The following is a 12992-nucleotide window of genomic DNA, read 5'->3' as shown; positions in this document are numbered from 1 at the left end:
GCTGGCTGCCTCCGCCCCCCATTTGCGCTCCCCAGTCCCGCCCCTGGGCCCGGCGGCCCAGCCCTTCCTTGCCAGGTGGTGCCGGCGCAGAGGGGGGCGTCGCGCGGGACTGAGCCGCCCCAGGCCACGTGTCTCTGCTGCCAGGCTTTGCAACCCCCCCCCCCCCCGGGAAGGATCTGTGTGGCGGGCAGCAAGCACCCCTGTGGGACGCAAGCTGATCTTGGCAGGGGAACAGCTCCCTAGGCATGGCTGGCTACTGGGCCATGGGAAAAAGTTGGCATCTCGCTTTGTAAATCAACAAGGAATCAAAACAAGAAAGAGCCATTCTCTGGACATCGTAATAAAAACGAGCAATTATTCAATTGACCTGGTATGGGGCTAGCTATGAGTGGCGCTTGTACCTAAATCCATAGGGTGTGCTTAGGAAAAGTGACTGTGTAAAAAGAGCATCATCAGACAGCAGAATTATAGAGCCCTGCACGTCTGCGGATAACTGCTTTATATAATTTGTATCCATGCAGGACTCTACAGTTTTCTGTCTAGACTGGGGATAGTCAGAGCAACACTTTTGTCACTGAAGACCAATGATAAGTTTTAATTGCTTTCTATTCTTTGTAGCGCCAACACAACAAAGATCGAGTGAGCTGTAAATTCTGTTCCATCTTATGCATCAACAGAATTCTTTATTCTTACTATTTACAGCTACATAAAGCCAGTGTACATGAGAGAACATTCAGGGCCTCTTTGTCCAATCACATCTACGAGTTGCTCCTAACAGACTTGTAAACTAAAGCTTTAAGTCAGCATTTTCAAAGTTAGATGCCTAAAGTTGGGCCCCTAAATCTATGTTTAAGGCACCCAATTAAAAATGGCTTGATTTTTGCAGGTGCTGAACACTTGCATTTCAATCAATGGGAGTTGGGGGTACTCAAAACCTCTGAAAGTTAGGCTGCTTTTTTTAGATCCCTAAATATAACTTTCCAAGCTAAAATTAGGAAATCAGCTTTGAAAACTTTGGCGTTAGCCTTTAATGGATCATTGCCATCACACCTAAAATAAGATACAGTAAAACAACTGGTGAAACTCTAGAGAAAAGCAATATTTTGTAGAGTAGATAATGTTAATGCTAGTGGTCAGTAGAATTTATTTACTCCTATTAATAATATTTTTCTTTTGTATGTTTAATAACTCTCGTATCAGTTAAATCTGTTTCTGTTCTGTTCATCTTTCTTATCTAAATGTCAATTTTGTAGTTTACTTTAAAAAGTATTGATACAAAAATACTAAATAATTCTTGGGAAAATTAAAAACATTTTATTTGTGTATCCGTGGAATAAATAGTACTCTCATTTAAAGATATGAACTGTGTTTCCTCAAGGGATCAGATTATTATGATATACACAATTCCAAGTTTCATTGTGTGCTAGTGTTCCACTGTTGCCAACCAACCAAGAGACTCTGCTCATTTGACAGCTTCATTCTTTCTCTGGCTGGATCACTCACTGCCTTTCAGGGAAGAATTCACCATTTGAACTCCTGTCTTGGCTTTTATGGTTTCTGTTCAGTAATTTTTTGGCTGATGATCTCTAGCTTTACTGTGGTTTGTTGGACAGGATTTCAGAAAGTCTAAGAAATAGATAAGAGCAGAGGCTTTTTAATTTACTGTAATCTAAAACAATAAAAGAAAATGACCCTGGTTTCCCAGGGAGCTGAAAGACAGGTAAATGCCTTTAAAAGATCCAGTCAGTCAGCTGAGCCACTTCACAAGATGGATCACAATGAGTATCGAAGTCTATTAAAGAAAATGTATATGCCTTTTGTGAGAGGTCCTGATGACAAACATGATTTTGCCAGCTTCCAAGAGAAAGACAGTAATTTTCTTAAATTCAATCCTTACAGCCCTCCTGTGGGGCCAGATTACCCTTTATTCCCACACCGGGACAATGTGCCTTTAGCTGATCCCTGCTCAGGATTCATGAGCCCAGGAGCTGATGCTGATTTGCAGCCCTGCTGTGGCAGAACCATTGACTCACTGGTGGATTACAGTGATGTGAAACCTCACCAGCGGGTCCCCCTCCCAAAAAAGACTGCACAGACTGCACACACAAGGCATGTGGTCCTGTTGGAGGAGGTGAGCCAGGACAGACGGTGGAACTCCAGGGCAGTGTCAGATGCTTCTATCAGGGCAAGACTTGGAGGTAAAGCAAATTATTATTATGTGTTAATTGCCGGAAAAAAGGATGGTACTGTACAAGACACAAATAAAGACAGTCTTCTCCCCAAAGAGTTTACAAACTATGAATTTAACAGAATATGTTTGCACTGGATGCTTCCACTGAAACCAGCAACTGGAAAGTAGTAGAACAGTTGTATGATTAATTGATTTAGCTGCAAGCATCAGCCAGGTTCCAAAATAGCAAATTGTAACATACATTGACAGAGCAGAGGTCTTTGGAAATAATTGATGTTTAAAAGAATTCATATTCTGTACATAAAGAGGTAAAGTAGAATAACTAAAATGAATCTCTACTGTAATGTGAGTTGATATAGCAGATTATTTTGGAGAGTAAGGAAATCGCCCTGTACGCTTCTGTGGCATTTTAATGTTATCTGGCAGATAGTGTTAAGTGATTCATATTTAGGACCTGTTCCACGTCTGTCCCCTTGGTAATCATAGACAGGATCCAACCCTCTAGATCTGTCATCATGCCTTAGCAAGAATACACCCTATCGATTTATTTTCAAATCAGTGTGTTTTATACAACAAATTTTCAAACAGCATTCAGCTGGTAAAAAGATGACTCCTGTCAAAGTCAACAGCAACTCTTTCATTGACCTTCATAGGAGCAAGATCAGACTCTTAGTTAATCTTTTAAATGGCAGGATGCTGAAAACTTTGGAAATGCAAAAATCTTTATAAGGTGCTTCTGAAGGCAAAATACATTCCCAGCAGTGAGTATTATAGTGAAACCTGTGTTAAAGTTAAGCAATTGTCACCAATCATTTCTCTAATAGAAATGCTATTTAAAGCTAGGACAAAATTTTAAAGGATCATTGGGAATACCGTAAAGAGGTTTCTGAGATAGCAGATTACCTGTTGGAACCATAAAGAAGCTGCTTGTCCCTTAATCACCATAAAGTTTCTGAGTGCCACAAATTGTTGCAGAGTTCTTAATCTCTGGCTTGTGTCTCTTAGAACATTTCACTTTAAACCTGAAACATTAAGCAAAAGAAATATTTTTAAGATCAAAAGGAATTTGAAAGAGAAACATAATCTTTATACGGCTCTTGTTGTAAACAAGAACTTTGCAGGGGTCAAGGATTATTAAATGCTAGACTGCTGCTAGCTATGGAGAAGTGAAAGAAGGTTGGAGACACAGCACTCCATGGAGTTGTTATGATTATAGTCTCTCCAGCAGGCAGACAGCAGACTTTGGCAGCTGGAGATGATTTGGAAGGGGTAGAGAATAAATCTAGAACTCTCTGTGGCCAAGTCTCAGTTCTCAGTCAAAGTAGTGACCTGAAATAGAGGATAGATCTGTGATGCAGGCACAGATCATCAGGCTTTTCTTCAGACACACAGTAGGGCCCAAGTTTTTTTCTTGGTTGAAGTCCAGCAAATTCCCATTAATATCAATGGGGCTAGGAATTCACCCTTTAGAAGCATCGAAGAGTCCTGTGGCACCTTATAGACTAACAGACGTTTTGGAGCCACGAAAGCTCCAAATGAATCTTGCATTATGACCTGGAGATTGCCAGACATGGGTTTGTGCTGATCTCTGGCAGTAAGACATTCTACAGCCAAGCGATCCTCACAAAGAACACCGTTTTTCATTCCTTGTTGTTCTGGCCTGTTTTTGTCTAACAGTCTGTATCCCTGTGCTCACTGCTTTTTCAAGACTATGATAAATTTTATACAAACTCTGTCTTGTAAGATATCTGAAAACTCATGATATGCTGATCATTACTGTCCTGGGGGAGAGTGTGAGTCTGACTACCTGGGATCAGAAGCTTGCTCCCCGTTGCAAAGTACACTTACCCACAGAGGGGGACTCTATCTAGGGTGACCAGATGTCCCAATTTTATAGGGACAATCCCGATTTTTGGGTCTTTTTCTTATATAGGCTCCTGTTACTCCACACCCCCTGTCCCAATTTTTCACACTTGCTGTCTGGTCACCTTAACTCTATCACAGCCCTCTGATCTGTAAGCACAGCTGTGGAGTTGGCAGGGGAGGTGACTGTTGCCGGCACAGAGGCCCGAGGCGACAGCAACAGTGGTTCGTTGCCCAGTGTGCTTCGCTTCCAATAAACACACCAAGGTGGAGAAGCAAAAAAAAGTTTATTTGAGCCCAAATAAGGTGCAAGGGAGACATAGCAATCTCAAATCCTGCACACCGATACAAGCGGTTTTCCTCTCTTTATACATAACTTCAGCTAAGCATTCCCATCACCCCCACACTCCTCCTCTCCCCCCACCTTTCATTCCCATGCAGCAAATACACTTTGCAATAGCAATTACCTTAAGCAGTTAAGTCATACTTGGCAAAAACCACTTTAGCTCGTTAGTAACTCTTCTGTGAACAGTTATCTTGTTTTACTTTCCTGGATCTGTTATTTTGCCCCCCCACCCCTTAGCCAGGTGTAAGCAGGCTTCATCATTATCTCCTGGCAGTACCACGGTTGAGCTAGCTGTTGTACATTCCATTCTCGGTTACTGGCCTGCTAGGTTGATTAAAGTTCAAACATAAACATGGAAGCGCTTTGGTCAGACATGGAGTGACTTTAGTTCATTCAGGCCTACTACAGAAGGCTTTATTGACACTTATGGCTTTCCACCCTCCTGAGTTACCTAGGGTTATGCCTAGTGACACCAACATGACTGTAAGCCATCTTTCTAGTTTCCAGATTCCAAGGCAACTGGAGGAGGAACATAACCTAAGGGCCATAGGCACCAACTCTGGGGGTGCTCTGGCTGGAGCACCCACGGGGAAAAATTAGTGGGTGCTCTGCACCCACCGGCAGCCAAGCTCCCTTTCCTCCCCCACACCCCACCTCACCTTCTCCCCCCCTGAGCGTGCCGCGTCCCTGCTCCTCGCCTACCTCCCAGCGCTTCCTACCGCCAAACAGCTGTTTGGCAGCGCTTAGGACTTTCTAGGAGTGAGAGGTGAGGAGCGGAGATACTGCCCGCTCAGGGGAGGAGGCGGAGGGGGCAGGGGCGGGGACTTGGGGGGGAAGGGGGCGGGACTTGGGGGAAGGAGTGGAATGGGGGCAGGGAAAGGGCAGTGCAGGGGCGGGAACAGGGCAGTGGTGGGGTCGAGCACTCACCAGGAACAGTGGAAGTCAGCCGCTATGCTAAGGACTGCTTTAAGTGCATTCTGTTTCTGGCCTTAGCATGCCTCCAGCAGTAGTTTGCTCATTGCGCTTAGGTTAGTAATAAGGCCATTGGACTCACCTGTAGCGTTCCCTTTCTCTCAGTCATATGAAACTGGAATTTCAGTCTCAGTTCCCTGAAGGGCTCACTTAAGGTCCCTTCACGCTGCTTAGCATGGCCCAAGGATCTAGCCCTAACTGTATACTTCTACTGGAGAAGCTCAGGTTCAGGAAACCTTGTTGGATCCAGTTGTAAAGTGTTATTCAGCTGCATATGCCTGAGACAGCTGTGCATCTGGCAGGAACACCAGTCTCCATTCAACCACCAGGAATCTGGATCAGTTTTTTGGGAGGTTGGGATAAAATACCTTCTGTTCACAGGAATGGGAAAGACAGCTGGAGATGGTCTGGTCAGGAGCATTTGTGACCCCCATCCCCCACTGGAATCTGAGGCACCCCTAGGAATTGGGGGGGAAGAGCAAACACCATAAGAAGATGGGAGAGAGTAAGGGAACATTAGATGCGAGCATTAGGGTCTTGTTACTGACCCCACCTCTGAGCACTGAGCACCCTATTCCTGCTGCTGTCGAGCTGACTGTGGTCCGCTACACTCGCCTCCCAGCAGTCCTTTGATCTGCCACTGGGAGGGAGGGAGAGGAGTTCTGCCCACCCCCGGAAACCTCTCTCCAGGCAGATCTGGGTAAATACCCCACTCCCTTGCCTCTCAAAGAGCAGATGGAAAGGAAGCACTACCCCCACTGGCCCTGCCCTGTGCAATGATGTAGCTATCTAGCCAGACGAGGTGTTTACCTGCAGTTACGAAGAAAAGGAAATGGGGACAATCAGAGACAAAAATGTAAACAAAACCAAAAAAGGCCAGAAACATAAAATGAAAACTTTTTAAAAAAAGATCAAGCCTGGCCAATCACTCACCCAAATTACCATAGTTTACATAGTTCACAATCATTACCTTGTACTGCAGTATAAACAGAGTTAACCAATAATTGAAAAATGCCAGCTGGTACTAACCAAAATAAAATGTTCTTAGCAACATATGTTCTTAAATAATTATCAAGCATGCATTGAAACGTGTAATAGTGTGCTTCCTCTTAATCCTGTAAGTAGCTCATCAAGAAAGTACTGCGTAAAAATCCAAAGTAATCCCTTGAGGACCTTGCCCTATTAGTAAAACCAATTGTATTTCCTCAAGGGATTTGATTATTATGATTTACAGTTACATATTTCATTGTGTGATAGTTTTTCACTGGTACCAAGTAACAGAGAAATTCTTTGTGTCTTCAGCAGCCCCAGTCCTTCCCTGTTGCTTCTCCTATCATGAAAGTCTTTACAATTTAAACTACCATTTTTATTTTTATGTTTCTCTGAAATCATTTTTCAGTGGCTGATCTGTAGCTTCAATTTGTTGGATAGGAGTAGAGAAAGGAGGAGAATGGCCATGGGGTATATTTATTTTCAGTTATATAGAGTAGTACAGTACAGTTTACACAGGGATTTAAAAAAACATTTATGCTCGACTAAATGATTTACCTCTAGGGCTTCAATCACTTCAACAAGGAGGCATGTGAACAGCATTACCTGCTGTTAGGGTCCTGCTCCCTGCTCCCTTTATAAGGGGGGAAAAAATGGAGATATCCTATCTCTTAGAGCTGGAAGGGACCTTGAAAGGTCATCAAGTCCAGCCCCCTGCCTCCACTAGCAGGACCAAGTACTGATTTTTGCCCCAGATGGCCCCCTTAAGGATTGAACTCGCAACCCTGGGTTTAGTAGGCCAATGCTCAAACCACTGAGCTATCCCTCCTCCCTAATCAATACCAACACTTCCATTGACTTCAGTGGATGTCCGGTACAGTGCATCACTTTCACAAGAGGATCGCACTGTTGCCAACTCTTCTTTTTTGTGACTCTCGCAATATTAGGTGTTTTTCATAAAGCCTCAGCTCCTGGTTTTATGTGATTACATAAGAACCACAACTTTCACTTAAAAAAATAACAAAAAAACCAACCAATTGTTTAGTTCTTGTAGTTGTGCAGAAAATCTTGAAACTGTGACTCAAATGCACCCTAAAGAGGTTCAGGCTCAGAAAACATAAGACAAATAAAATGGACCCAAAATGTATTATACACATCATTGATCCCTGCGATGTGATGAGTGAAGGCCAACTTCAAATAGCAAACCAGCTCTGATAGGATCATTAAGTTCTTGGTAAATAAAAGTGTCGTGCAACCAAGCCATTGAGTTCCCAACGTGGTCCAGAGAGGCCAGACTGTGCCATCTTCAATCCTGTGGGATGAGCAAGACGAGGAGGGACATTGGGACCTCCAGACACTTGAGTACTGGACCAGAATTACTCCACCTATGCTGAATCTCTCCACAGAAACTAGAAAGAGAGAGAGAGAACAGTTAGAAGATTTATTATCCTAACAGCAAAAACCAGACGTGAAAATAGCAAATTATAACATACAGCAGATCTCTAAAAATGTGTGTTCAATTTAGGGGGACCAGATGTCCCAATTTTATAGGGACAGTCCCGATTTTGGGGTCTTTTTCTTATATAGGCTCCTAATACCCGTTTGCTATCTGGTCACCCTAGTTCAATTAGTAAAGCAAATGTAACAGAGCTATCTGTGTCTTCTGTATAAGACATGCATGCAGCATAGCTGTTATATTTACTTTATCTATACAGCATGAGGAATAGTGCTCCCAGCCTTTGGCACCAAATCTACGTTCTTTAACCAAAGAGCTGAAGGAACAATGTTTTTGCATAACCAGTAGACAGTGCCTATGTGTATATAAGCAGGTCTGCTTCTCGGCAGTAGAGGGCAATAGTATGCATACATACCAATTAATTACAGCATTACAGGAATAAAACTATTCAGAGCTAGGTTCCCACATGGGTGTGTTGAATTTACCTGGTCCCAACTAGCCTTTGAAATTCACAACACACTGAGGCAAATGGGGATGATTTCCACTGTGCTATAGTAATGTTCATATGGGATGTTGCTGTGCAGCAAGCTGGAGTGTTGTAGATTCATACCCTGGCTTGCTGTGCAAGAGCTCACTATATAGATAACTTCCTAGTGAAGTTTTACCATAATTACTGATTTTGATATTTTTCCTGTATATTAAATAAGATAGCTTCACTTTCATTTATGATACATTGCATTTTGTTAAGTAGGGACAAATCACAGCAGATGAAATGCTAATTATTGTTTCTTTCAGCTGCATTTTACTTGAATTTATTTTGCTGAAAGCCTCTAAGTAACTCTCTCTAAAGAGTCAGGAATGGGTAAATATATATGGATATACTGTATTATAATCTTTATGGTAATGTACAAACTATTTCATTTCATTTGTTTAATTACTGTTAAAGAAATTAAGTAGAGCTGTAGAATGAATAGCACAATACCAAGTCTTTTCTTTCAGGTTGGACAAGTCCAATGAAAGTTACTCCTGCTTCATCTAAACAAAGAGATTCTTTTCAAATTCATAGCTTTGCATTTCATGTGGACCCAAAACTTAAGGTAGTGTGTCTGGTACTGTTTGTTTCAATGATTATACAAGCATGGATGACAGAACAGACTTTTAAATCTGCAAACGTCCAGTCTTCAGAGCTATAGTGGTCAATATTCAAAATCAACTTTTGCCAACATTTACCATGCAGTGGTATAATCTAGGATTCTACATTCTTTTCCTAGTCTAATTACAGTGAAATAAGCATAGTATCCCATTGACATACTCACTTTGTAATATTGACCACTGCCCCTGATTTTTTTTAAATCTTCTTTTATCACAAACCTTGAATGAATGCTTAAAAGTAAGATTCATACTGGTGAGATGATTTCATCAACTACATGCAGCTCTGATCCTTGACTGAGGTTTCTAAGTACTGCTATAAGCTAAATAATAATAATATGCAGAAGGCATATATATACTTACATGCCCACACCACACACATAGCTGATGCAGATTTCCAGAATTTACATCATGTGATACAACTGAAATTGAAATAAGCATACCTTGTTTATATCACTTACTTCCCCTTTAGTCTTTAGCATCAAACAATTAACTTCCAACAGTACAATTCTATAGTGAAAAGTCCAGTGGTCCTTCATCCTTCCACATCAAGGCCCTGATCTTATTTGAAATCAATGAGACTATTCACATGCTTCTAGTTACACACATGCTTAAGTACTTTGCTGGATTGGGGCCCAAGAACATAATTTTTTCTGGTAGCAACCAACATACACTATAATAGGTGTGTCTCAGGGGCTGAGAAAGGTAAGTTTGCACTGCCATTCCCAAAGAATGTTAAAAATGGAGTGAGCTGGTACATTTCAGATGAGATGAGATGAGTGAGAACATTGAATCAGAAATATCAGTAAAACACGCAGGAAGCAGAGCCAAATAAAGAGGCATTTTGCATAGTCTTGTGTGGTGGAAGTGGGATAGTTTGTGAAGAATGTGAAACTACTTGTTTCACATTTTGATATTAAAGGAGATTAAATGTCTACAGGAAGAGACCATAAATCCTGCTCAGTTCATCTTTAGAAAAAAAAAGTTCAGAATTTTATGAGTGTTCATGAGTTTCCCAAAACTAATTTGGGCATCCTGCCATATGCTCTCTCTCATGTTCGCTCTAGAAATCAAGTGATCCTCCTTCTGCAAGTTGGCGAGAAGAAAAAGCAAGGGACTATTTCTACATCTCAAGTACCCAAAAGTGAGCAACTGTTTCTATCAAGAAGAGATTTTTTTTTGTTACTTCATATACTTCACCTTCTTCGTCCATTCATCTTTCAGTAGCTGTACATTTAAGAAATTCATTAAGTTTTTCCTACAACCCTAAACTGCAGATGTTGGAAGGAGTAGTTACAATACATGCAGAAATTCAAAACTGGCAGCAGGCAGGGTATATGCGGACAATGCTCTCTATTCCTTTTATATTTCGATTAGGGAAGGCTCTGAATAACTGCTGCCAGTGAATCTATGTCAGGTGTCCCTGTTCCTCAAACCCCAACACCGTTTATGGGGCAATTTCATTACAAATTGTGTGTTACTTTAGACTTTTCCTTTCCCATGAAAATAAATGCTCATATTTATTTCTCCCATTGCCTGTGTTTGTCACAGAGTTGTCTGCTTCCACCCAAATTTTCTGATTAAAATAGGGCCCAATGAAATCCGCATTAACAAGAACATGGATGGAATCGTGGAATTAAAACAATAACATGGAACCCAGGCTTTCCCCAGCACTAGGACCGCAGCAGCAGACAGGCAGCAGGGCTAAGCCATGTGCAGCCACTGGAGATAAGAGACCAGCGGGATGGAGTGGGGTGTGTGCAGGGGGCTAAGAATGCAGGAGGCATGGGGAGTAGGTGCAGAGGGTATGGGCATAGGCGGCAGGTTTGTATAATTTTTGGTGGGACCCAAAATGGTGGTGCCCCCCCGCTCCCGCCCTGTAAGCCGATATAAAATGAAGCTACAACGCGTCAGTGCCACAAGATTACAAGGGTCAATTAAAAGTGGAAAGTCAGAAGCAGCACTTGCCTACTTCAATATACAGTATTATATTTTGTTGCACCTGTTGTGATGAAGTGGGAATGTTCTTAATATTTTCTCTGAATACTGTGTGGGTGCCTCAGTTTCCCCTGCAAGATGCCAACTGAAGGTGTTGGGGACAAAGAGATCAGGTAGCCTCCTTGTCCGGAAGAGACACAGAGGCCAGAGGAGGGAGTGTCAGTTTGGAGCTGGCTGGGGAAATGGGGAGAGACCCAGAACTTGGTTCTGGGCTCCCCACCCCCCAAGATGGACCTGACAGAGGGGTTCTGTTTTCTGTACCAACAAGCTCTGTTTAAACTGTGTTCCCGTCATCTAATAAACCACCTATTTTACTGTCTGGCTGAGAGTCACATCTGACTGCGGAGTTGGGGTGCAGGGCCCTCTGGTTGCCCCAGGACCAGCCTGGGCAGACTCACTTTGGAAAGTGCATGACGTGGAAGGGCATGCTGAATGCTCCGAGGTCAGACCCAGGAAGGTGTAAGCTTCTTGCCCTGGAGACAGTATGCTCCGAGAGAGGAGGCTCCCCCAGAGTCCTGACTGGCTTTGTATGGAGTTGTTCCAAAGCATCACAGCATCCCCTTCCACACCGTGCACTTCCCAGAAGTCCGCACAGGCACTGACACTCCCTCCTCTGGCCTTTGTCTCTTTTCCAGGCATTAGGAGGCCACCCAATCTCTCTCTTCTCCAACACCTTCAGTTGGCACCTTGCAGGGGAAACTGATTTGGGAGAAATGAAGTAAAAGCTGCCCAAACCGAGCTTGAGCACTCCTGAATTTTGAGGTGTTGAAAGCTGCGGCGGGGAGCCCAGAGCCTTTTAAATCCCAGCCACGGCCGTGAATCAGAGGGCTCTGGGCTGCCCGCTGCAGCGGGGAGCCCAGAGCCCTTTAAATCCCAGCCGCAGCCGGGAATCAGAGGGCTCTGGGCTGCCTGCAACCACGGGGAGCCCAGAGCCTTTTAAATCCCAGCCGCGGCCAGGAATCAGAGGGCTCTGGGCTGCCCGCTGCGGCGGGGAGCCCAGAGCCTTTTAAATCCCAGCCGCGGCCGGGAATGAGAGGGCTCTGGGCTGCCTGCAACCACGGGGAGCCCAGAGCCTTTTAAATCCCACCCGCGGGCGGGAATCAGAGGGCTCTGGGCTGCCTGCAACCGCGGGGAGCCCAGAGCCCTTTAAATCCCAGCCGCGGCCGGGAATCAGAGGGCTCTGGGCTGCCCGCTGCGGCAGGGAGCCCAGAGCCCTTTAAATCCCAGCCGTGGCCAGGAATCAGAGGGCTCTGGGCTGCCCGCTGCGGCGGGGAGCCCAGAGCCCTTTAAATCCCAGCCGTGGTTGCAGGCAGCCCTTTAAATCCCCGCGGTTGCAGGCAGCCCAGAGCCCTCTGACTCCCAGCCGCGGCTGGGATTTAAAGGGCTCTGGGCTGCCGGCAGCGCAGAGCAGGGGAGAAACCTAGCTCCAAATATTGCTGGAGCAGAGCCCCTGTCTGTGAATATTCCTGAGGCTAAAGCCCCAGGGGCCCATATAAGTTGGCGCCCATGGGTATGGGGAGAGAGTGCAGAGGACTAGGGGAGAAGGGCTCGCATCCGGGATTTAAGGGCAGTTTCTGAGAACTCAGTCCCTTGCTGTGTGATTTTCATGTCAGGAGCTGATGTGCTCCTCTGGGACATTGGCATCACATTAAGGGAGAAGTTGAAATTCCCATGGGGCACTGTGTTAATAAAAGTATTCAGTGCCCAAGCGAGCACAGGTTCATTGAAAGAACTTCTTCATGCTCCTTTATGTGGTATCAGTGTCCCCCTTCTCAAAGACCCACAAAAGGAGACTGCATATATATGGGTTATGAAGGGACGAGTGCCGAAAGTAGCAGAGGCTGCCCTACCTTACATCATCTTCCATGTCAGCTCTGTAGCCACAGAGAGGAGCTTTAGTAAATATTAAAATCTACTTGTCGACAAGAGGGAATCAATTTCCGAGGAAAACACCAGCAGGCTAACCATAATGTATCACAATGGAGATGTCTGCCAGATATGGCAAAAATAATGACATTGAAGTTTGT

At 44.2% G+C, this 12992-nt stretch overlaps 1 protein-coding gene across 2 annotated transcripts in view; it reads left to right on the top strand.

Moving 5' to 3' along the window:
• The first annotated feature begins 392 nt into the window (after positions 1–392).
• SPATA48 (spermatogenesis associated 48) overlaps positions 393–12992 on the top strand; it is a 42727-nt gene continuing 30127 nt past the window's right edge. Inside the window, exons 1-3 of one of the 2 annotated variants that reach the window (XM_045008133.1) lie at positions 393–2198; positions 8818–8915; positions 10035–10111. In XM_045008133.1, the coding sequence (XP_044864068.1) occupies positions 1688–2198; positions 8818–8915; positions 10035–10111 (686 nt within the window). In that variant the 5' untranslated portion in view covers positions 393–1687. The remainder of the gene's footprint in view (positions 2199–8817; positions 8916–10034; positions 10112–12992) is intronic. The other variant, XM_045008134.1, reaches the window with a different exon arrangement.

The sequence above is a fragment of the Mauremys mutica genome, chromosome 2 (assembly GCF_020497125.1).
Source record: "Mauremys mutica isolate MM-2020 ecotype Southern chromosome 2, ASM2049712v1, whole genome shotgun sequence".
Lineage (NCBI taxonomy): Eukaryota > Metazoa > Chordata > Testudines > Geoemydidae > Mauremys > Mauremys mutica.
This window is presented reverse-complemented; position numbering and strand designations above follow the sequence as displayed.